This window comes from Aplysia californica, unplaced genomic scaffold, assembly GCF_000002075.1.
Source record: "Aplysia californica isolate F4 #8 unplaced genomic scaffold, AplCal3.0 scaffold00057, whole genome shotgun sequence".
NCBI lineage: Eukaryota > Metazoa > Mollusca > Gastropoda > Aplysiida > Aplysiidae > Aplysia > Aplysia californica.
In genome coordinates, this window is record NW_004797327.1 from 271406 (window position 1) to 297827 (window position 26422).

A 26422-nucleotide genomic window follows, 5' to 3' on the forward strand; every position below is an offset into this window, starting at 1 on the left:
TTTAGGATGTGAACCCCGGAGTCAGCGTAGTGAAATAAGTAGATCTAGGTTTAACTAAGGATCGGTGGACCCCGGGGTCAACATAATGAAATAAGTAGATCTAAGTTTATTTTATAATAGGACTGGCGGAGCCCGTGGTCAAAGTAGTGAAATTATAAGTAGATATAGGTTTAATTAAGGATTGGAGGACCACGGGGTCAATGTAGTGAAATCAGTAGATCTAAGTTTAATTAAGGATTGGTGGACCCTGGGGTCAATGTAGTGAAATAAGTACATGTAGATAGATCTAGGTTTAATTTTAAGGATTGGTGGACCCTGGAGTCAACGCAGTGAAATAGGTAGGTTTAAGGTGAACCCCAGGGTCTACCTAACGGAACACTAGTTAGGTTTTAGAATAGGTGGATCCTGCGGTCACCGTAGTAAAATAAGTAGGTTTAATCAAGGTGTCCCGGGGGTCCACCAATCCTTAATTAAACCTTCTTAATCCTCTATGGCCTTGGTGACTCCGGGTTCCACCAATCTTTAAAGAAACCTGCTTATTTCACTGCGGTGACCCCAGGGTTCACCTGTCCTAAAACCTAGTACCAATCCTTACTTAAACCAAACCTTATTTCACTACGGTGACTCCGGGGTCCACATCCTAAAACCTAGTATTTCGCTATGCAGACCCCGGAGTCCACCTATCCTCTACAGGACTATACTATTATTATCAATTTGCAATTTTCATTGATTAGCATTTTTGTTTAAATATAATATTGAATCAGAGTGCAGGGGAGACCGAGGCGCCCGGTTGATTCGGTGGTCGGCTTTTGTAGATCTATGCATTTTTTACGGAAAGCCGTATTACCTAACCCTATTACTAGATCTATTAGTGTTGTGAAAACTTCAACCTCTACAGCTCAGGCGTCAAAAGATGCTGGTAAATAATAATAGATCTACGTCCTGAAGTTTCATAATTTATTTTTATACAGAATAACACAGTACACAGTCAGTAGTTTTTATTTCATCGAGTTATAAAAATGGCCTTCGTATAAAAATTGCCTTGTTTTCAGAAGCAAGTTTTAATAGTTCTAGTTCTACCTAATCGATTTTCATGCGAATTCAACTATTTTGATGATCTTTCTTTTCCTTTTAAAAAGATGTAGATCTAGGCCTGTCGGATGTGGCAGTGCGAATAGCACTGAGTTGTTTAGATCTAGATCTAGATCTAGACCCATCAAAACACGAGGCTTCGTGGCCGATCACAAAAGTCTACGGGGCTTATCGAGGCCGATTCGCCCTGCCGCGAGCACGTTCACTAAACTGCCTACTAGATAGAATCTACTACCAAATATTCTCTACACGATCTTTGCTACTACTACTACTAGGCCTACTAGCCTACATGTACTACTACGAGACAGTACGAGAGGGTGTCACTCAGGCAAAGATAGTGTAACTTTGACTCAGCCACGTAGTATACACACTTTTTATACCCCAAATTTAACCCGAAAGTCCATTCGGAGGATTTGACCTTTTCACTTGACCAAAGTGTGCAAAAATGGTAGCCTAGCTTTTGCCCCTCCATGAAGGAAAAATCCGGCCCTCATTCAAACCATTGGAATTGAGCAAAATTTTGCGTTTTGTGCTTTGTTCTTTACAATATTCATTATGGTTATGATTTATAAGTTGTACACTGAGGCAAAACCATACTAAATGAGAAAGGGGCACCATTATGAAAGTGGAATGAACTCAGTTGCCTGAAAAGGGTAGTTTGAACATGTGAGGCCTAAATAAGCTAAACCCCCCTCCCTTACCTTATTTAGGCCACAGTCCACTGTGGCCTAAATAAGCTAAACCCCCCTCCCTTACCTTATTTAGGCCATATGTGGCCTAAATAAGCACTCCCTATTTTATATATATATAATTTTATATATATATATATATATATATATATATATATATATATATATATATATTACATCCCCATCAGCGCAATTTAGATCACTTGGAAGGTGGTCTTTGACTCTGTCAGAGCCACCCCAGGCTGAGAGGTATACAGTATCCCAGCAGAAAGACCGTGATGCTCGATAAAAGTTCTCCCTACTCAGGAGTTGAACTCAGGTCTCCCGTGTGCAATGGCAAAGTGCCAACCGTTATACCACAAACACCAGTCCCCATGAGTTCAGAAGAAAGATAATTCAAACAAACACAAAATACCTCAAGTAGCATTTTTAGTTTTTTACAGGGTGCAAAGACCGCTCCAAAGTTGCTCAAGATCAGCATGCTGTGGTTAGTTTACACGCAATTGAAACAGGTCTTCAACCCAAGACTAAACAACCAGCTCATGTCTAGGAACACAAACCAGTCAAATTTAAGGAATGAAATGTTTATTCAGGACAAGGCAAATGCAACACATGTCTAAATAATAACAGGCAATAACTTGAATAAGTACCGTTCACAAGTTGGGTCTAAAAATGATAAAATAAAAACTAAACTTTGTAGCATTATGTCATTTCCACTTTAAATATTTTTTTAAATAGCTTACCACTTACATGCACATTATGCAAGTTTTCCATAAAAGAAAAATGTAGATAATACTTGTGGCTGTAAAAAAAAAAATGATGCTGGGAAAAAATTTGACCCAGCAGACAGTATAGATCTATTGTGATTACAGTACTGACACATTTAAATGAACTTACTAGCGATGTAGGCCTACTCACGCAAATAAAAGACAAAAACAGAATAAAATATAATAATTTCACTTTTAAAAGCCTGGAGGACGTATTTTGCGCATCTTTAAAAAAATCTTTTTAAAAATCTGGTCACTACACATACATTTGTGTGTCACAATTGCAAAATGTAGTTAGCATAGATCAAGAGCAAGCATAAACTAGGTGAGCAAAGAAATTCTTCAAGCCAGGTATGATACATGTATATATATATAAGACAAAGTTGTCACATAGAAAAGAACCATTATAAAAAGGTAAATCAACCCCTTTAATTACACTAAAAACAACCAGGCCCACATTCATAAATACTGCTGTCAGTATTAACAGATCCGGCAGACACATGAACCTCTACCTCAGTACAGCAGCCACATAAAGGCAAGGTCAAAGAAAACTCTCTAAGGCACTTCAATACTCCACGTCACAAGATAAAGGGTGATAAAAAAAAACAACACGTTTTCAACTTTTTTCGTAAATATTTTCCTCCACACCGAAGCTTTCGTCTTCACATTTGAACACAATATTCCTTAATTCAAAAGGAATTTGACTGATATTCATTTTAGATGATTCCACTACATAATTCTGGAGTATAATGCGAAATAAAAAAAACAACCCATTTTTTGCTTTTGGCCCCTTTTATTACAGTACGCCCACCAGTACGCATTACCTCAAAATGTCGCAACAATTGCGTCATATTGCAAGCTACAGCAGTCTAACAGTACAGGCCTACGGAAGTTTGCAGACATTATTATTTTTCAAGTTCCTTTTGTTCATCCAAATCATGGTTCAGTTTAATAAGGAGCAGAAAGCATTTTGTATTGAACATTACCTCTCCACAAAATCACCATCCCTGACATTTCGTAAGTTCCGCACAAGGTACGGGAAGAATGCTAAAGTGCCATCAAGGCCTTCTTTGATGTATGGGTAAAAAAGTTTTCGTCAGTTTGGGTGTATAGAAGATCAAAACAAAAAATCTCCAGAAAAAGCGACCACTTCAGGTCAAAGGCGCACCATTCGAACCCCTCTAAACATCGTCAGGGTGCAGAACTCAGTCACTGAATCTAATGAGACATCTGTCCGCAGACGATGCCTGCAGCTAGGACTTTCATACACATCGACAGTCCGTATTCTTATAGTAGACCTTAACTTACGCCCATACCATATTCATGTTAGGCAAACGCTTTGCCAGACTGACTGGGGACAGAAGGGGGCAATGTGTCGGTGGTTGCTCGACCGCCTTGGAGAACGTGAGAGTTTCTTAGATGACATCTGGTTCAGTGATGAAGCGCATTTTCAACTTTCATGATATGTAAACACCAAAATGCTGTCTATTGGGCATCCCACCCACCTCCCTACTCTCTCCCGAAGCCACTTTAAGCACTCATGGTTTTGTGGGTCCTTTTTTTGAAGACACAGACGAACATGTTGCAACTGTGAACGCAGACCGATATATCGAGTTGCTGAAGAAATTCTGGATGGATCTGGGGAGACCCCGTCACTTGGATCGCCAAGGCCAGTGGTTCAAGCAAGATGGGGCCAATCCATACCTTTCTGTCAGATCAATGATATGGCTAGCTGAACACTTTGGAGATAATGTGATCAGTCGCAGAAGTGAACACATTTGGGCTCCGCATTTTCCTGACCTGAATCCTTTAGACTTTTTCTTGTGGGGCTATCTGAAGGACAGGACATTTCAAAACCAGTTTGAAAACATTGAAATTATGAAACAAGCAATCCATGATGAATGAGAAACATTCCACGGGAACTGTGTTTGGCCGTCATCGAGGATTTCAAACGACACGTTAAAATATGTCTGGAATCCAAAGGAGGACAGGTGGAGCATTTGTTTTAGAAATTCCAGAACAAAAATGTTAGTTCTTTACCTCCCTAAGAGATGTTCAATATTGTTTAATGTCACAAAGTTTGAACAATTATATGTTATAGAGAAAAAGAAGACAAAAATCAAATCAATCGGCAATCATCTCATGACTTTCTTTGCGAGAGTGTCTCCTTTTTAAATTGGCGTATTTTGCCTTTTATGGTTGTTTTTGTCTTTATGTATTTTCTGTTCTGAAAACAAGTTTCTTCTGTCTGAATTTTATGTCAAACAAATTTCTTTTGAATGAAGTTTTTCTGTTCCAAATTTCATCTTTCTAGAACAACATTTGTGCGAGATATTTAGAAAAAATGTTGTTTATTTTTTTTTGGGATCACCCTGTAAATACACTAAATTCTACTTAATCAGTAGTTCTTCCAGCACAGAATGGCACTACACTGTACAGAGTTTTATCATCCTAACAGTCAAACTTGTTCCAACGGACATCTGTCCAAGGCAAGCAACTGTATAAATGACCACTTCCCACCATTCGGGGTTTTTTAAAATATTATAATGACGCGGTTCACGATGTTCACCTGTCTAAGACAAACCCTTTTTCTCCTCGACAATGGGTGGCTAATTTGAATAGTTTTGAAAGTAAATCATTAACAGTCAGTGTCCTATTGTTTTTGTTGTCATTGATCCAGCAACAGCTGGGCTCTCGCTCTTCTATCCAATGCCAAGTAATGATCAGTGCAAGTTTGCTGCAGTTGCTGTAATGTTCCATAGAGTGTGTTATCAACGTTAGGTCTCGGAGGAAGAAGTACATCTCTAACAGTCAGTTAAATACTATGTTCCTTCAGTCACAACAACACAATATGTAAAACTGTTTAAATGCATGCACACACTATAATATATGTAAAACTCTTTAAATGCATGCCCCAGTGTATTCTTTGGTAGGAACAGTATTTCAATAACTTTCCGTGTTATTCATTATGGAATGATGAGATTTTGAAACACACAATGTTTCCTTTCTCAGATAACATGGACTTCATAATAAGAGAATCTTACTGTGCCGTGGAGAAATGACTCGATGAATTTGTAATACACCAAAAAATATCATTCAGGAGGACAAAACTCTTAATAATCATTACATACACATATATGAACATTGTTCCAAAGGACTCCGAATGTCGTCTTTGAGTACATACAAGAACCGCATTGTGTCATACAAGCACTACGTCTGCATCGTTAGCACTAAGCCACGAGAGCCCCACTTTACTCTCTGAAATGAAAGACATTGCAATGATTCTTACATATGAACAATGGCCTATTTACAAAACAATAATTCAATTATGGATAATCACTTGAGGAGCGGACAGTTTATGTGCTTAGCAATGGTTTACTATGTCATTGAGCATGTCAGACACCATCAGTGACAGTTCGTTACCTCAGAATTACAAAAGCCAATCTGCTCAGTATCTAGTTCAGAGAAATTAGGGGTCAAAGATTTTTAAGTTTCACATCATGTCAAGCTTTTTTTAATGTAATTCTTTGAATATCTTGATAACAACTCCAAATTCTCTTACGATTTTGATAGAGCAGATGAAACATCTGGTTTCTGACCTCATGGTCTTCGTAGCTCAAAACGGCCAAAAATGTCGGGACAGAACTTGGTAATTCTGAGGTAGTGAGTTGTCCAACTATTGCAACATAAAAAGGGCATCTGAATCACAGCTTGTCAACCAAAGCCACCTTTCAGAGGCTTAAACTTTTGTACTACCCACCTATATATATTTCCGAGAGGGGCATTAAATAACACCTGTTGTTACCCCGGCGATTCCTCACCTCCTACCAAAATTTCCAAACTGCCCACTTGTGGGCCATATCACCCAGGCTTGCAAGCTCTGACTTATACCCTTCTGAACCGCAAAGAATGAAGAAAGGAAGGTAAAGTGAGTAAGATGCTCGCAGTTATCAATCCCCGAATCCACGAGAATAAATGGGCACAGATATGAGCATAACACTGTTGGATCAGCCCATTTACAATTCTACAGTGCATTAGAACGAGAAATGTCCCCCCTTTTGGAATGCAAACTCTCAGAGATTCACAATCTTTAAAAAAAAAAAAAAAAGACATAAATTGGTGTCGCCTATTGTCAATGCTAATTTGTATCACACAACAAGCCATTCTTCACTAAGCTGCCAGGAAAAAGACATTCTTTCAGTGTCTTATGCAAAACGGTCGAGTCAGAGATTCTATAAGACAATTTTTTGCAATGTCTAATCATGAAACATAATACTCCACATAGTTTATAAAAATTGTAATAATAAAAATAATGATGATAATAATAATAACTAAAGTAATAATAATAATAATAATAATAATAATAACAATAAATAATAATAAGTGCATTTCCATAATTTGCAATGCTCAATGCATTTTGAAAGATGTAGATAAAGTATAGCCCTGGAACCCAATGAAATGCACTTTTTAAAAAGTTATGCAACTCCTCTAAATCATCAATCATCATCAATGCCTTTCACCCCTGGCAGGGTATAGGCCACATACAAGCTCCTTCCATTTATCTCTGTCCTGAGCCATCCTTCCAAGCTCGTTTCAAGTGAGCTTCATTTCTCTCATGTCCCTTTCCACGCATCTCCTCCATGTTTCCCGTGGCCTACCCCTGCCTCGTGCTCCTTGTGGGCTCCACTGCAGTGACTGTCTTGTGATGTTTCCGCTGGGCTTTCTTAAGGTGTGTCCCATCCATCGCCACCTTCTTAGTCCTATTTCTATTCTATTTCCTTTTGTCCTGTCCTTTCTCACAGCTCTTCATTTCTTATTTTATCCTGCCACTTAATTCTTAGAATACTCCTTATACATCTGTTGATGAAAGTAACTCCTCTAAATAATTATAATATATAGAAACGAACTGAATATGTGAGTTTTCATGTCACCTGGGAAATAAGTTTTACCAGAACTAGACACCTTGAGATAGGTAACATCACTTTGAAGATATGGATAAACTAAACATACTATTTCTATTCAATTCTGGCAGATTTTAACCCTTCTCAGACGTATCACCAACATATTGGCAACTTCCAGGGAACACACTTGGACCTATCGCCAATATATCAGCAATTTGAACAGGATCCAATATTTGTTTAATTATTTCCATTCTATTGCTTTTGTAAAATCAGTGAACAGCAACAATCAGTTACCATTCCAATGATATATAACTGCCACTACAATGTTTACTACACTGTTTTATTTCCACACCTCGAAATGATGCCTTGAGTCACAAATAATCACGGGGGCCCCAGTGGCTAAGTGAGTAGTGAGTTTTGACTCAAGCAATGTCAAGCAAGTGTCGGTGACACAGGGATCAGATGGGTGGTCACTGGAGTGTGTCCTTGAGCAAGACACGACAACCCTAGCTCAAATTACAGGGAGCTGCACAGTGGCGACCGACAGTGGCATTGTTTGTAAACTGTTCTGTATTTGTGTAATAGTGTGTATTTATGTATGTATTTATGCATGTATGTATTTATGTATGTACGTATTTATAATTATGTATTTATGTATGTATGTTTGCCATTGTAAAACAAAGTGCCCTTCTGGGACAAATAAAAGTGTAATTTATTATTATTATTATTATTATTAATCACATCCACGTTTTTAATGGATTCCACTGCTGAATTAAATTACCCCTTGAATGAGTTAAGAAAAAAAAGCCCAGTGACCTAATGGCTGCAAGAAAATGTGTAACAAATTTAAAGCATTCAGACAAAATGGAAATATGGTTATTCAGTATTAGAAAGCATAGGGACTTGAAAAGGAGAAAAAAATAAACTGCTCATTTGAAATGGCACTCTAAAAGTTTCTACAACCAAAATTTCAAATTTAAAAAAACTTCCACAGCGACGAAGTATAGAAGTATAACAATTTAAACACAAGCGCAAATAACTACCTCAAACTCGGCACATTTGCATCAGGATAAACTTCTCAATGCCAACTGATAACCTCTTTGAATTCAGAATGATAATACAGGACTGTCTCCTTCTGCTCCATGCTAGGAGGTCTGAAGGGGAGAAAAAAAACACCCTTCGATTTTTGTGCCGGGCAGTCATCAAAGTAGCTCTGATGATGGGGATGATGTTTCTGTACCATCTCCCTCTTCGCTCTCCTGTGGCAAAATAACAAAATGAAAATGATTTAAAAAACATAGTTTAGTTCTAGTAAGAATCTTCCGGCACTTGCAGCACAAATAAGTCATATAAGTGCTGAAGATTAGAGGTGTTACTAGAGAGTACCATGCAAAGACATAACTCTTCAACAGTGGATGGCTGTCTTGGACAATTTAGACTGTACTTTACCCCACTTCAAAAGTACAAACAAATCTTGCTTACCACTACACACAAACCACTTCTCCAACAACCTGCTTTGGCCCAAGATCAAGTTCGTTAAACTGCTGAAAACAGCAATCCTGGAATACACAGTCACAGGTCAGAAAAACAAACAGTCCGTAGTGTGCACTTGGGCAAGGAACCAATAGTTCAGCAGAGAGCAGGTCAGAAGACAAATATCAAAGATTCTAAAAATTATTATTGTAGATGTTCTACATCCCCTTGGCACAACTTAGATCATTTAGAAGGCGGGTTGCTACTCTCCTGTATGTCAACACCGAACCAGGCTGAGACAGATACAACATCCTAGCAGTTAGACGAAGAAACATAAAGAAAAAAAAAATGTTTAAATTCCTCACTTGACAATTGAACTCACATCTCCTCCTTTTTAAAACAAACAGCCTCATCAATAAACTACAGACACCAGTGTAATCAAACTAAAAGCCAAATGTAGACAAACAATTGTTTGTGTTAGTACAGGTTCTACGTAACTCGCAACTGCATAAGGTCATACGAGCGCCAAGGGGTGGATATCGACAGAGAAGTCTTTACAGGGAATCAGACTTACTCTGCTCACCTCTCTAGCTTCAACACCACAAAGTCTGCTTCAACTATTAAGGCACCCCGGAAATAGCGGGTCACACGAGTGTGACAAAACAAACAAAAGAAGAAGAGGAAAAATGACTATAGTAAAGACTAGGAAAGAAAAAGCAGCAGTTCCCTGTTGCAGTTCAGGCAGTTATGAGCATGACATCGATGAATCAGCTCATTAACAATTACCATTATACTGTGCATAAGAACAAGTTCATGTCCCCCCTTTGGGAATGGCCTAAAGACACCTCAGTCAGTAGGACCGCCCCGGAGGGGGGGGGGGTTACTCCCCTGTATGTCAACACCAAACCAGACTGAGACAGACATAACATCCTTGCAGTTAGATGAAGAAAACCAAGGGAAAAAAAAAAAAGAAAAAAGTCCTCACTTGAGAATTTAACTCATGTCTCTTGCATTTTACAACAAAGTGACTAATCAATAAACCACAGACACCAGTGTAATCAAACTAAAGGCCAAAAGCAGACAACAATTACAAAAATGTTATATCTTCTTACCTGTTTAAGCCCCTGCGACTGTTGACATATGGGCAGTCCTGAAGCTGGAAAGACTTTGAGTAGCAGAGGTAAACCTGCTCTATGTAGTGCTGTTTACTCTGGAAACAATGTCAATGGGAAACAGTAAGTGTGATAGGAGTTTTTTCATAGACAAGTACCAGAGCTTCAGCAGCTATCTACATTATATACAGAACTCAGAATCAAAGTAGAAATTCTGACACGCTACAGTGATCCTTCCTTCATAAGTTATCATGGTAGGTTCCGATTCATTTCAGAAGTTGTTGCCAGATCATATCAGTGATGTCAAAACATTGTGGCCGTTGATGTTGTCTCCAGCTGTTGGGGCGTGATGTTCATTCTTTTCCTTCGCTGTTGTTGTCTTCTTCTTCATTTTCTTCTCTTCTTCTTCTTTTTCTTCCCCTTCCTCCTCACCCCCCCCCCCTCCCCAATAAGACCACAGTCATTGCAGCTTGACTCAGAAAAAGTTCCTTAAAAAGATAACAACATGTCATAAGCCTATAAAAAAAATTCCCTATACCCTAAAGAAAAATATGATGACAAGAATGAAGAGACATATCGCTACTTCAGAATTACAAAGTTCTATCTAACATTTTTAGCAGTTTTGAGTTACTAAGACCATGAGACCAGAAACCAAATGCTCTGTCTGCTCTAACAAAATCATGAATTATTCGGAGTCGTTATCAAGATATTCAAAGGATTGCATTTGAAAAAGCTTTATATATGTTGTTAAACTCAAAATTTTTTAACGGCAAATTTCTCAAAACTAGGCACTGAGCAGATAGAACTTTGTAATTGTAAGGCAGCGATATTATTACAAGACAGAAAAACTAACCGCTTCATCGTACACACAGCATATGTTTGGAATGGTACCCAGCTCAGCTTTGATCGCATCAAAGAACTCTTGAGGCTGAAAATTAGGAGAAAGAAAATCATAATGATGTACTTGAGTAAACTGCAGAAGGGGAAAAAATGGAAATGCATGTTTGGACCATTCAGGTGTGACATTAACAATGACAACACTCATCTTACAGCTAGATGTGCTCACTGGCTGTGTATGACAATATTTTTAAAAAACTTTCTTGACATAGGTTTAACTCTCCCTCCCTCCCTCCCTCCCCCTCTCTCTCTCTTCTCTAAGTTTCAAGAAAAATTCATTTCTGTGGCACTCTACATGTCAAGATTACAAACTCGAATAAAGGTAGAGAAACAGGCGACTTTTGATCAGTCACTTTGGGATCTACCAATATCCTTTTATCCTCTTTCATGAATGACAGATTTCAGAAGGTAAATAGCTATAGTAATCTCCCTCATTTAAAGCTAGCTATCTTCACAAATAATTTGCAAGCACCTGCACTTTCCATATTCAGTTACTAAATATTAAACCAACTGCACTGGTGATATTTCTGCATTTTTCTCCTTACGCTTTCACCATGCACAAAAATGGCTTCATCGAAAAGGATTCATGAATTCTTTCATTTAGTATGTAAAAAATTGTACACCTCCACACTCTTCTACCTTTGACCATTTTTGTAGGAGGGTTTCCAAGTTTGAATTGACATGACAGATGCTAATATGTCACAACGCGATGGAATCAGGCGCTCATCAATTTTTGGGTATATAAAGTTATCAATATCATCTTACAGCTGGTTCATTTGTCTTGGACTTGGTGAAAAAAAATGCTGATTTATCTTAAATAGAATTCGAGGTGTTTGTTTTTGAAAGAGTTGGGTGTCACCTGGAATGAAAGGTAAAATAAGTGAGAAAATGGCCGCTAAAGTTTGGTGACTTCCAAAGTTTGAGTGTCCTTGAAAACTAGAAATTTATATTTTTCATGCCATTAACAAACAGTTTTCGACAACATCCGCACAGAAATGCGTGTTTAAAGGGACATAAAAGGTGTTGAGCCACAAAAAGAAACTGGAAGAAAATTGCTCAACGCCCAGAAAAATGCCTGTTTCTTTGATTTCATTGTTTTGACGAGCACCCGATTTCATCATGATACCTCACATAATATATTATATGTTCAGTGAAACAACGAGTACTTTTGTAACAACAAGAGATGTATGTAGCTTTTAAAACCCTGTTTACTGATTGCAAAAAAATCTAATACTTTCATAGTTATGACCACTTTCATTTTTTAAATACTTTTCAGACAGCCATTGCATAAAGACATGGTTTTTATTTCTTCCTACTTACCCTATGCTTGACTTTCAATGAAGGCAGGATGCCATGCTTTGCCAGAATCCTAGGGACAGAAACAGTTAAGAAAAAATTTTTCAAGCAACAAGTGTTTTTTAGTATAATTTGTGCAAACAAATCCAAATCCATTCTCCATCTTTACTTTATCATCACTGCAACATATTCATCATTGCCCATCTCCCCCTGGGTCGGGGTATAGGCCACGAACAAACACTTTCCACCTTTCCCTATTCCAGGCTAGCCTTTTGATGATAATCCATGTCTTCCCACTTTTCCGTCTATCAATTTTTGTGACTCTTCCCCAGGTTCCACATGGTTTTCCCCTTGATCTTTTACCATGTGGGTTCCAATCCAGCACTTTCCTTGTCATGCAGCTCCCTGACTTTCTGAGAGTATGTCCAATCCATCACCACCGCCTTCTTCCCACCTAAAATAAACAACATGGCAAAAGACAACAGCATCTGTGATGTAAAAATCGAACAGCTCTGGCAGTGTCCTACATGAACCCGAGTCTGTGGAGGCTGCTTGAAACGTCTCCAGCCAATCATGAGGAAACAGTTTCAGGCTCACAAATACATCAATCATATATAATAACTGTGTGTGTGTGTGCATCTGTGTGTGTGTGTGTGTGTGTGTGTGTGTGTGTGTGTGTGTGTGTGTGTGTGTGTGTGTGTGTGTGTGTGTGTGTGTGTGTGTGTGTGTGTGTGTGTGTGTGTGTGTGTGTGTGTGTGTGTGTGTGTGTGTGTGTGTGTGTGCGCGCGTATGTGTGCTTTGACGAGAGCATGGAAGTGTACAAATTTACCGTGCCTCAGTAAAATGTTTAAGTGCACTTGGGGAACACAACCAGAAATACATGTGCTCAGCAGTAGGCCAAATTTGATAAAAGTTACAACTTGTGAGGGCTAAAAAACAGATGGCCAAGAGGATGGAACTTTTTTGTATGTTTTTTTTAGGCTTTTGTCCCATTCCAATGGGTGAATAAGAATCATAACGGCCTGGTCGTACCTCAAATGGTATAACTATGTCACCCGTTCTTCAGGCCTTGTTAAAACCATTTTACAAGGCACTGTGCAGGGAGGACGAAAGAGAGGCTGACAGCAGAAGAGATGGGAGGATAACATCCGAGAATGGACAGCCATGGAGCTACGGGACACACTGAGGAAGGCAAAGAGCCAAGTGGAGAGAAGATCAGAAGTGACCTAACGGATGACAAATTAACAGGAGCAGAAAGAAAGAAAGAAAGAAACTTTTTCATAAGAGTTTTACGGCACTTGCAACACAATAAAGTCATATAAGTGCCGAAGATTAGAGGTATTACAAGAGAGTAACATACACAAACTAGAAGGAGGGGAGATAAGGACGACAGATGTTCAGAGATGCCAACCACAGAAAACCGAAATGAGTATTGGAAAATATGAAAATGTGTATTTTCAGGGGGGAAAAGTGTATTCCCCATGACCGACCGACCAACTAGTAAAATGTTCACGGTGTCCAGCAATATTTCCTCCAAAAAAATTACTAGCAGACCAGCTCGACAAAGGGAGCACACACGCGTACAATATACATGTATCCAGTCAACAACATGTTAGTGATCAGTGTCGTACTGGGGTCTTGTTTGACTTAAGTACTTCAGTCTATTATATTTTCGTCTCATTATTATATAAAAAAATTATTCCTGCTTTGAGCGTTCGGAAGGGCCTAGAACAAGAATTTCGACTATCAAGAACCAGTCTGGGTGTCAAGATTCATTTTATGAACTGACAAGACTAAAATTATTGCTAAAACTCAGAGAAGAGCAATAACTTGAATGGCTCAAGTAGACCCACGAAGTGTGAGAGTTGTAACAACTGTGGGAGGGCAAGATGCAGTAACACTGAAAATCTGCCAGTCTTGAAACAGAAAGCTACAACATACACTGTAGGTATGTATAATTTAGTATCACCCATCCAATGAAATGCGAACACTTTATTTCAATAACACAGACTTGCAAAGTATGAAGGGTCCCGATTCAGCACACGGCCTGCACCAATGCACGCTTTGCAGAGAGCTCTAATCAAAATACTGAAATAGCTTCCAAGTTTTTGTCCTTTGGCGTTGCCTTCACCCCCCCCCTAGTGTATCTTAAAAAAAATAAATAATAATCCCCTCCCCTATTCCGTAGTCCTATACTTCGCCACGCTGTTACTCCCACCAAAGACGGTCTTTGCTCACACGATGCCGTATTTTTATGATGCAAATGCGCGCAGGGTCACTGACCGGTCACGATGGCGAGCCAGACAATCTAAACATCGGACGACGCTTGTATTTTCTTTCTTTTTTTTTTCCTACAAGTGACAGCACAGAGATGAGTCGGAGTATTGATTAAATTTTATTTGCACGGCGACACAGCGTTTACACTGCACAACCTGCATGTCACAAATGTTGCGTTATCAGACTACCGCTGGCAAACTTCTGGGTGGTAACGAAGGCGAAAGTAGATCTTGATTTTCCCGATTGAGCCTCGGAGTCACATACACTTCCGCCTGCCGTCTGAAAGTGAAACGTAATCTCAGACGTGGAAAAGCCGAGCGAACATAATATCACAATCGCGACCGGCAATATTGAACTTACTGACCTTATCACACTTGGTTTTCAAATATTCCAGTTCAGCCATACTGAAGATATTTTGACAAAAGATGGTACTTGAGATAAATTAGCATAACTTGCCCAAGCTGAATCTCGTATTTTTCGCATTCCAGGATGCGTATTTTTTCATGAAAAGTCGTATTCGCGTATTTTCGGCAAAAAATCGTACTAAAATACGTAAAATTGTACTGGTTAGCATCTCTGGGTGTTTGATAGGAAAGAAGGAGCAAATCACATCAGAGCACCCTCCAACCACCCACAAAGAAAGAAAGAATGGGTAAAGTACATGCAAATCATAACTTAAACCTTACCCAGATATGTTGAGTGGTTTCTGCAGCGTAAGAGTGGAGTTGAAGTAGTTAAATTCTCCATTCAAAGCCGGTACACTTGTGGCACAGGTTCCATGTTTTTCCCATTCATGAGCCCTGTGGAAAGTCATTCACTCTTTTTCTTTTTTCATTCCTAGAACAATCCCCCCCCCTCTCCCCCCCCCCCCCCCACAAACAAAAAAACCTAACTCTCTTACTGTTGACTACATTTTTATTCCTAAAACAATCCCACTCCTACCAAGAAAATAAAAGACTAAACTCTCTTACCGCTCAACAGACAAAGGAGTCACATATGACAATCTATAGAAAAATGACAGTAACTTCATTTATCAAAGCAAACAAGAGAACCTGTGCACTGTGATTTGTAAGGATGGACAAAGACATACACATAGGCAAAACTTAAACTATTAATAAATGGAAAGCTACGATTCGTGAGAGTGATACTGATTCCTCTGGTACCAAAACAGTACCAACTGTTTCCTTTCATGTTTCAGAGTGTTCTTGCTTCTGCTGGGGTAATAATAGTTATGAAGCACATAGAGAATGCTATAGAGCATGGATAGGCACTATAGAAATGCAGTATAATCATTACCATTACTATTATTATTATGATTATTGAACATGGAACAATTATGTTATTGCATCCACATATACATTAAAATATCATCCATCATCATCACATGCATTCTCTTGATCTCATTTATAATATATCTCTCTGTCCGCTTGAAAATGGGAGCATGAGTGAGTGTGTGCAGGTATATGTGCATGAGTGCGGGTATTAAACAGTGCTTCCACCAGCTGAAGCTGAAAAGTAAGGAAAATTCTGCTGGGGGACTGGGGGCCGCATAGGCCCACAGCAGGGTCCAGGGACAGAGTCCCGGTGAGGGTAAGGGGACGGAGCCCCGGAAGAAATTGAAATTTAGAGCTTCTAGAAGGTTAAAAATGGTATTCGGGACCCTGTTTGAAGAGATTGCCTACAACCCATAACATTTATTTGTTCGCCAACATTTTGTCTTGTTTGATATTTTCACCTACATATCTTTCCATTCCTGGCAATGTTTAAAAGCAGGTTCCCCTTCCATTGCTACTATAATTCAATTAATTTGTCATCGCACGATTGATAGAAGGCAAATCTGGGAATAATGAATAGATATGCACCTTCACAACACAGTTACCCAGCGTATACCTTAATTTTCACTTCTGAATGTTGCATGTCACAACCTCGGAACACCACTTTGAATTATTCTTGATTTTAGTAGTTGTAGCATAATTTATTTCATCGCGGCCCTTATCGCGTTCTCGTGCTGTAGAATCTTCGCATTGATAATTTCTCCAGATCTAGACAATAAATTTGCAAGCAAGTTTCTTTCTGACAGTAATTTTCTGTCTAGGATCACAAGTCAATTTACTTGATCAACGCACATATTTTCCAGCCGCGGCAATAGTCCGAAGATAGACAGACGGAATGAGTGAATGATAGAAAGGAGGAAATTGGCACAAAAAGTTCGCCAGATTTGTCAATCTGCAGGTAAAAATGTACTGCCGACCAACCCGCAATGAACGCATGGGGCATAGCGGATTAATGGCCAATTGCAGGAAATGTGCAATCTGGCAGGTCTCTATAACATTAACTTATTGCCAAGAGAATTACCGTAAATATCTGGGCTTATACAAGACGATACGACGGCGAGAACGGATCTTTTGCTACGCAATTTCAGTAGACATCTAGTTCTACGCTGTCGCAGTTTGTTTTTTTACGGAGGGAGTTGATCATGATGGAGGAAAAAGTACGGAACAGGCAGAAAGTACGGATTTCCATAAAAATACGGAAGAGTGGAAGCACTGATTAAACATACTGATGAAGCATAAGCATGTGAATATGCCCATACACATAGGCACATATACATAAAACATACACACAAATTCAAGGAAAACACATGCTCTTGGTCTGACCATTCTGAGATTATCATGATCACAACTCTCACCATAAAAAAGTTGTATCACCACTTGTGTTGTAATAAGGCCACTGCGTATTCAGTTGAGTTGACAAGCCCTGTTAAATATAGTGCAAACCAGAAAAATGAGAGTGAGGAAAAAGATTTTTGACTTAATCTGGAGAAAAACCCCAACCTTACACAACTTGATGGAATCGAGCATCATACAATTGCTCAAGGCAGGAAAAAGTGAAGCTAATACTGACCAACAGATATCATACATATACTGGAAAAACATTATTCTATTCTAGAGGCAAATTCATGGTTCAAGCCCCTAAGAATAAATAACTGTCATTAATTAAGTGTTGCCATATGAAAAAAATCCAGGTGAAGCATTATTTTGGTGCACAACCAAGCTCCATTCCTATACTACTATCACAGCATGTATCAACTCAGTGCAGCCATTCATTTAATTAGATTTAAATGTATCATACTCTATGCTTCCATCCATTTTTTAAAATGTATCACAATATCACTGTGGGCCCAAGGAGCACCTAGGTGTCATAGAAAAATGTTTTGCTTACTTTTATCTTGTTGAACTCAAACTTGGCAGAAGTGTTGCAAAACTGAGGAGGTTCCCCTTCTGATGATGGCCTGCAGACAAATGTGAGACAAAGTGATGAAATCAGGTGCTCGTCAAAATAATCAAAGTGAAGAAAGTGGCATTTTCCCGCATGTTTGTGAATTTTATCTCATGTTTGTTTTTTGGCTCAACATATTTCACGCTCATTAAAGAACACATTTCTGTATGGATTTTACTGAAAAACGTTGATTAAAGGCACAAAGAATGTAATTTTTCAGTTTCCATGGACTCTCAAGCTACGGAAATAACTCACCTTTGGCGGCCATTTTCTCAATAATTTTACCTCTGAAACCAGGTGACCCCCCACTCCTTCATTCGCAAATATCTCGACTTGTATTCAAGATAAATGGGTATTTATTTCATCAAAATGAAGACAAAGGAACAAGCTTTAAGATGATACCAAAAACTCCACATGCCCAAAAATTGACAAGAGCCCGATTCCACCACGTCGTGACACAAATAGTGAAACAAAACGAAGCTCATCATAGCAATATTTGGTATCATTAGGAAGTTAAAATACTATGATTGAGTACAGAAATAAGGAAATTTATCAGAGAAGAGCAAAACTCACAAATCATAATTTTGGTCAGAAATTACACGCTGTAAACATTTTAATCATTCAAACATTGTCAACTGATCACATTCAGGCTCTGGCCACTGTTGCAAGGTCAGTAACAAAATTTAATCAACACATGGATGATCAGGGTTTGAAACTATTTTTGCTCACTCTGCCTTAAGTATTTTTTTAATGTCCAGTCTTAGGAGCAAGCCCCTGCCTTTTGAAATAACGTATCCCGAGTCCAGTTGGCTGAGCCACTTGAGCAGATCTTATACTGTATAATACCCCACTCCAGTTGACTGTCCAGCCTGACTCTTCCCATTAAAATACAGAAAAATGACAACTTTTAAACTCCATCCCTGCGAAGACCACATATCAGTGCCCACAGCCATCTGAAGTGATTGGGTCCCTCAAGCAAAATTTATAAATCAATAAACAATAAGTGGGACATTTTGTTTCTTTTGCAAGATCATTGTTAAAAATTTGGCATTATTTGGCACAAAAAAGGATAAGCTATGATAGTTACCACAGGCCATGGATGGTCCATCCAGTCACAGCCTTTGGAATGCCGCTGCAATGCTGAAAGAAAAATAAAAAGATTTTTTTTTTTTAATCAGAGATTACAACCCAATGTGACATCAACGAAAAAGAAAGCATAGTTAAGATAATGTCTTGCAAGGATATAAATCACAAATAATATATGTATCTAAGAACGACAAAATACATCTCTCGTATCGTAATCTCAGTAAACATAAGAAAGCTGAGAACAAAGTGTGGGTGACCCCTAACATATGGCAGTCTGTGTTTTAATTCTTGAATATAAGCTTGTTCTCTTTCGTCTGTTCACATTTTATAATCAAGCTCATTTATTCAATTACCAAAACACGTGTAACTTTGCACAGGCCCCTAGCCCTTCCCTTAGGTCAGTAACATAACATTTTTTTAAAATCTAGATCTGGTAAAATAAGGTTTCTTTATTTAGGTCTTTTATTAAACACTACCCTCTGGACGCAAGCACAGGGTCACTACAATACAATATGATTTACAGTAATCCAGCCTACACTCTGCCCCGTATTTCAGTGTCAGCTTGTTGATTTCATTCCAGACTGTGTGGACATGTGCTAGAGAGTCTCAAAAAGTGCTTACTCATCTGTTGAACTATATTTTGTAGGAGTGCATTAAAACGTGGCGTTATTGAAAATTGGCCAACTTTTTGATGTTGTAGGGAAGTGCTGTAAAATTATCTATCATCTTTTGAACAGCTTAAGGCTTACATCAACAACAACGCTTTGAAACTTTAGCTTGTTGTGATTTTCATAATGGGCTTCTAGTTCTAGATTCTGTTGGTGATCCTACTTTTAGCACAAGCAAATGCATTAATACCTGAGAACACCGAGCGATTTGTTTTATCTTGTTTTAACTGTGGACAGTCGAGAATGAACAAGCTAAAGGGTAATTCAATAAATGAAGCTGCAGCGAGCACCTAGCACATCTCTGTAATTGGCCCAAATAGAGATGACATATTTCCGCCACCTATTTTTGTTGTCTTCCGGGGTTCCCCTCAAAAACTCTTGGGTTTCCCTCGTCAGTAACTTTTACTGTTGACTAGATTCTAGATCTCGCCGTGTTTGTTTTTTTTGGTGGAGTATTAATTTATGTTCCCTTTTATAAACAACCTCAGCCATTCTCGTTCCATAAATTAAATTTACCTTCTCCTCAAAGTTGTACACACACACACACAAGCCCGTCCGTGCCTACACACACACATACACACACACACACAAGCGTATGCACATACACACACACACACACACTCACACAAGCCTACGCGCACACACAGCCCGAACAGTCGGCGATGAAACTATTGAAACCTAGATCTAGAGTGCGCGAAGCGGCTACGGTGAGATCTCGTCAACTGGCGAGGGAAGCCCCGGAAGACGATAAGAATAGATGGCTGAAATATGTCATCAATATTTGGGCCAATCACAGAGATGTGCTAGGTGCTCGCTGCAGCTTCATATTAATTCAACGTTGCACTAATAATTTTAAAAGCCATATTTGCTCATCGTGAATTTCCTGCAATACTTTAGAAGAACAAAACTGAAATACCCCATTGATCACAATTAACAAAGGTAAAGGACTGGAGGACACGTTAAATTTTACTTTACAGAGTTCTTTCAGCCATAGAAGATATATTTTTTAAAGGATTTCACAGGCACATGTGGCAAGAGAGATGACTGAATGGCAATCTTGACAGTTTGAAATTTGATGATAATATGGGCTCATCATGCTGCATATGATTTTCCCATCCTCATTGTGTGCTTTTCACTTCTTGCACTTGACCCCTACAAATGTAAAGTTTCCTTATCTCCAAAATGTCACAAACCTTTCGCCTATTGCCATTTGGCAAAGTCAGAGTAACTTTCAGAAAATGAATAACAGCTGTCTCAAGCTTGAGTGACAGTCTGCTCAATGTTATTCTAATTTAACAAGGCTCAATTGAGGAAGTAGAATTGACCCCAAAATCTCAAATTGAAACACAGGGTCAAAACATTGCCAGACTTATTTACTAAGGCATATGCGGGAAATTTCCACAAAGCCATACTTGACTGAAAATAAGAACAGTCAATAAGTAAGAATAATTTTGTTGAGAAAGGAGGTAATAATATACTCACTTCTTTTCCAAAGTAAATGTAACATGATGTTGCTGGCCAGAACTGGGCAAGTACAAGATAGTCAAAGGACTCGTTCTTGTGTCTGTTTTCTTTCAGATATGCAGCGCATTCACTGAGGAAAGCAACAGATGAAAACAAAATTATAAAGAGAAAAAAATGTAATACTAAAGTACTGTGTTGCTTCTTTTTACTTACTTGTGATGGGTTAACTCTATAGCTTTGAAAATATTAGTAAAATTTATAAATATTTTAATATATTCCCACACCAAAAAACTTCTTCACCATCATATCATGCATAGGTACCAAAGTCACTCAAAGTCAAAGTATTTGTTTTATTCTGAAAATATTTGTTTCAAACTAGATTGCTGTCAACCTTGACTAGTCTCACTTAAGACTTAGAGGAAAGGAACACCCCCACAACAAAACCTTTCACGTTGGCTCAGCTGACTGGATTAGCTAAACAAACTGATGATTATCTTCACAGGTTGGCAAAGTGCTGTTAAGTGGGTTTGTTAATTTTGGGAATTCTAATAAAATTCTTCAATAAGTGGGCTCCAAGAAAATATGTGGGTTTAGGACCATTGCCAACAATAACGAACAAATTATGACAAGAAATTAAAATTTACATTTTATGTATTTTTTACCTAAAACAGCTTGGAAAAAATATAATAAATGAGTTTAAAACCCAAATCATACTGCTAAAAAGAAGAATATCTCACCAAAGTTTATCTGTCATAAAATCAAGTACAATAATTAACAACATGTTTAGGATGGTCACTCTAATGAAATATCTTAAAGAGTCAGATTACTTACCAGGCACACAGAAGAAGAAGAAAGAGTTTTCCATCCATAGTGAGAACTTGATAGAATCAGTGTGTCGTCTCAGTATCAACAAGCCTACACAGACAGAAGCTGATAATATTACTCAGTTCTAGGAAACAACCAGGAAGAACAACATACAAAATGGAACACATGAAGCTACAGCGAGCACCTAGCACATCTCTGTGAATGGCCCAAGTATAGATGACATATTTCCGCCATTTATTTTTGTCGTCTTCCGGAGTTTCCCCCAATATTCTTGGGTTTCCCTCGTCGGTAACTGTAGACTAGATCTCGCCGTGTTTGGTTTTTCTTTTTGTTTTATATTAATTTGTGTTATCTTTTAAAAACAATCTTAGCCTTTCTCGTTTTTACTTTCTCCTCAAAGTTGTACACACACACACGCACACGAATACACACACACACACAAGCCCATACGCACATACCCACACACACAGCCCAAGCAGTCAGAGATGAAATTTAGTGACGTAGCCCAAGGCGCAGGCCCGCCACGGTGAAACCTAGTCTACTGGCGAGAGAGGCCCCAGAAGACGACAAGAATAGATGGCGGAAATACGTCATTTATATTTGGGCCAATCACAGAGGTGTGCTAGGTGCTCGCCATAGCTTAATGTAAATGGAACCCAAGAGATCACACTCACATTTTCAAACATTTTTCTTAAATTTTGATCGTACTTTGTTATAATATGTGTGAATTTGTTCAAGGCTAGGTGGTGTTCAGGGAAACCTCTACTCTAGGTCAGATTTCTTAGCAAAATAGAAAGATAAAAGGTTCAGGCGACTAGACTGCTGTGGCTGATGAAACAAATTCTGGCACAGAAAAAATTTGCTATATTTTGTACCCATTCAAAAGCTTCTCATTTCCAATTTTGTGAGCAGTTTGCAGGCTTCTTGCTTGGATTCAGCATTTCTTACTCGTGGTCTAAAGGTTAAGGTGTTCGCCTCTCGCTCAATAGGTCCCGGTTTGAATCTGGATAGCACATCCTTTCCTGCTCTCTAACAATGTTCTGTCTCCTCCTTTCATCTCCACCTTGTGCCCTCACCCCCTCACCTCCTTTTCCCTCTCCTCTGGGCTCCTGACTCTCTTTTCTGCTGCTACTCCTTGGCTCCTTCTTACAGATGTCTTTCAGTCACACCCCTGATCTTATGGTAGGTAAGATCTACACCTAGCCTTTTTGAATAAAGGTAAAAAATCTCAGAGGTCCCGTATGCAAGTTGCGCACGTTTAAGATCACTTGGTGGTCCAAAATCAATAAGCAAGCTTCGGCCACCACCCAGGCAAAATTACAAAATTTCCTACCAACTGAAAATGTTTAATCTGTCCCGCACGCTCATTCATTAGTCTCATGACGACCTTATGCAGATGTGAGCGCCGTAAAACACACTTAACAAAAAAAAAAACCCTCATCTGACTTGCCCACTGTGACTGCCGCTCTCAAACTGGGTCTGTCATTGTGCAGTGCAACTTTTAATTGCTCATTTTTATTCGTTTCACAATCCCCCTCCCCCCAACCCATCACAAAAAACCCCCCCAATAACAAATGTATACGGAAGTATAAAAGCATAAATAAGGCAAGGAAGGTGTGTGTGTGTGGGGGGGGGGGGGGGAGCCCCCTGAACCCTATTTTAAAAACATCAATTCAACTTCAACAGTCAGGAAGACGGGTCCTCAATCAAGACTCCATGGCAAAAAATTATACCGCCTCCTATATTATATATCAGGCCTACTAGATCTACCTATAGTGCGGTCAAAAATTCGTGGCCCGACTTATTGTGAAATATCTCCTCAACCATCGAACATAGGTTCTCCAATTTTTGCACATCATGATTTGTATCAATTTGTCTTAACAGATCAACATTTTTGTAAACACCTGCTAGCTGTATTCTAGAAAATTCCTTACTAATAAAAAATCCAAGTAGGTGGTTTCTACAGATACTAAACTTAAACGTCTACAGATGGGGCAATATTGCTTTTAATAGCAAGTCCATCATGTTTTTCTAACCGGGACAATGCTCATAGAACGCATGCTTTGATAACCATTAGTGCACAAAATGTGTTCACTATAAAAATAGGGAGGAATTCCGCAGAGGGCCGGCACTTACCGTGATAAGGTCAACTGAGCAAACTATTAAAGAGTTGGTGCTCTTAGAGAATTCAATTGAGAACTTATATTTTGGTAAATTTGACAACTCTAGAGGCGAGATAACTTTTAGAGCAAAGCACATGAGACAACATTTTTGCAAAACACTGTCAAACCAAACTTTTTTTGTATAACATACCCCCTCAAAATATCCCCTCTTTAGTGTGTTGAGGAAAAGTTGGGCCACAAATTTTTGACAGCACTATAAGTTAGAATCAAACATAATAAATCTCATAATAAATAAGGTAAGATTGAAAAATAGCCCTACCGGACCTATGAATTAGGATACTTTTGCCTATCTCGACAACTTTAGGCTTTAAGAATTCATGATTTTCCCCAATTTTTTATCTCTCTCAATGAAGAATCTCGGACTGGTGATCACCCCCCCCCCCCCCCCAATTTCATTTACAATTCAGAAATCAATAATTTAATAAGTACGGCTAGCCTGATAGTCGTCTAGCCGTATTTACGGCTAACCAAGAAGTCTCTAGCCTGCCAGTCTAGCCGTACTTATCTTAGGCCCTATTAACATAGAAAACAGGTCTCATTAGTAGGCTAATTATTCAGGTTTAAAATAAATACATGCACTGACATTAAGACACTTGGCTTGGTCATATATACAAATACTTTAGGTACTACAAACTCAAAATACAATTCAGTAGCCGCTCAGTAGGCTTTTTATTTTTTGGTCAGTCTAGCCATCATATTAAAAATAAGTACGGCTAAGTACAGCTAGACAGCTGGGCTAGCCGTACTTCTAGCAGTCTAGCCGTCATAAAAGTACGGCTAGCCTCTTCTTAAATATACGAATACGAGTGGTCCGATATTCCTTCAATCTTCTCTATTTTAAAAAAATGAATATCTAGATTAGATATAGATATCTAGAGTCTATATAATGGCCACCTCTATTCTCACCCGGGGTGAGAATAGTGCAGGCGAGTCTTTTGGCTATTCTCACCCCGTGCGCGTTCACCGTATAAATAGCCTAGCCTAGATCTAGGCTAGGCACCTGGTTTCGTCTCAAATACAAATACTTTAGGCACTGCACACTAAAAATTTATATTCACAATTCAGTTGGCCTATTTTTTTTTAATGGTCAGTCTAGCCATCATATTAAGAAAGTACAGTCTAGCCGTCATTAAGTACGGCTAGCCTCTTCCTATATATAGAGTCTAGATCTAGATCTAGATCTAGATCTAGATACTAGATATATAGTATAGAAATGAAAGTGGCTATTCTCACCCGCCCGGAAGTTCTCGCAAGATCAACTCCTCCCCTCTTCTCTCTCTCTCTCTCTTTCTGAATACTGTCTATCGGTGTGGACGATCAAATTGACCAAAATAAAGTTAAAAAATGATGTTAAAACACAAAAGTAAATTAATTTGGTTGTCTACAAAGATGCTACGGCTATTTAACTTTTCGAATCGAGCCGAACTACGCGGGTCGCCATTTTGTTTTGCCCGGAAATTCTCGCGCTAGCCTACTCCTCTCTCTCTTTCTCTCTCTCTCTCCACTGCCCACAGACAAAATTGTACGCTTTTAGTAGGCTACAGTTGTAATGGAACGTTTGTTCACGGCACAGAATTCTACAATTTTTCTGTTATCACAGTGTAGAATTCTGTGGTTTAGGGTGAACGCACACCGGGTGAGAATAGCCACAAGACTCGCCTGCACTATTCTCACTCCGGGTGAGAATAGAGGTGGACTCATACAAACAATTACGGTGCTTTTTCGGTAGTTCCCACCCCCCTTATTTGAGCCTGACCTACATCTAGATCTAGATTATCTATATCTAGATCTAGATCCAGATCTATACTTTTGATTCGCGATGAGCTAAGATATCAAACCTAACAATAGCAAAACATTAAATTGTGGTAACATGCCCCCCTGAAACCCCCCTTCCTATTTTTGTTAGGTATGAAACTCATGCAAACACTGTCAGTCACTTCAGACTTCAGTGACTACACTGTTCAAAACTTACCGATGCGGCAAATGTGGCAAATGTTTACTTTCAGTTCAGTTAGGTAGGCCTATCATTCAACAAGTAACCAGTAGGCCCTAGGCCTAGTATTTATAAGGTTAGGGCTTAGAGTAGTGCCCCTTGCTGACCAGGAAGTTGAGCCCATTGGCTGATAATAGTGATTAGTGATGATAAGACCGAAAATGCTCAGTGCATTGGTCAAGAACGAACGACCTTTGTCAAAACGTGCTAAGTGCTAAGATACTAGGCTAGATCTAGATCTAGATATCTAGATCTACTCTGCCACTCTTCCGGTTCGAAAGCTCCGGGATTCGGAAGAAATGATCCAACCAAAGTCAAAGTGCATATTTATTATTTGTACATATTGTACTCTCTCTATCTCTCCCCCTCTCTCTTTTTCTCTCTCTCTCTCTCTCTCTCTCTCTCTCTCTCTCTCTCTCT

The 26422-nt window shown here is 38.9% G+C and overlaps 2 protein-coding genes across 3 annotated transcripts in view; one reads left to right on the forward strand and one right to left on the reverse strand.

The window, feature by feature from the left end:
- Window positions 1–2349: 2349 nt before the first annotated feature.
- On the reverse strand, window positions 2350–26194 carry LOC101848949 (ribonuclease Oy). 2 transcript variants are annotated; one of them, XM_005093041.3, is made up of 12 exons: window positions 25982–26194; window positions 21833–21916; window positions 21020–21131; window positions 18871–18923; window positions 17727–17796; window positions 17194–17261; window positions 15191–15304; window positions 12252–12300; window positions 10888–10962; window positions 10035–10132; window positions 8493–8708; window positions 2350–5806 (listed from the first exon to the last, which is right to left on the reverse strand). In XM_005093041.3, the coding sequence occupies exons 2-11, from the start codon at window positions 21868–21870 to the stop codon at window positions 8528–8530; spliced, it is 858 nt and encodes a 285-aa protein (XP_005093098.1). In that variant the 5' UTR covers window positions 21871–21916; window positions 25982–26194; the 3' UTR covers window positions 2350–5806; window positions 8493–8527. The 2 variants fall into 2 exon arrangements, with proteins under 2 accessions (XP_005093098.1, XP_035824296.1); XM_035968403.1 differs by lacking the exon at window positions 2350–5806 and having other exon boundaries at window positions 8103–8708.
- A 92-nt stretch (window positions 26195–26286) lies between these two features.
- The window catches only part of LOC101848729, a 19009-nt gene continuing 18873 nt past the window's right edge, over window positions 26287–26422 (forward strand). The window contains exon 1 of the mRNA XM_013079595.1: window positions 26287–26321. Coding sequence (XP_012935049.1) covers window positions 26302–26321 — 20 coding nt within the window. The 5' untranslated portion in view covers window positions 26287–26301. The remainder of the gene's footprint in view (window positions 26322–26422) is intronic.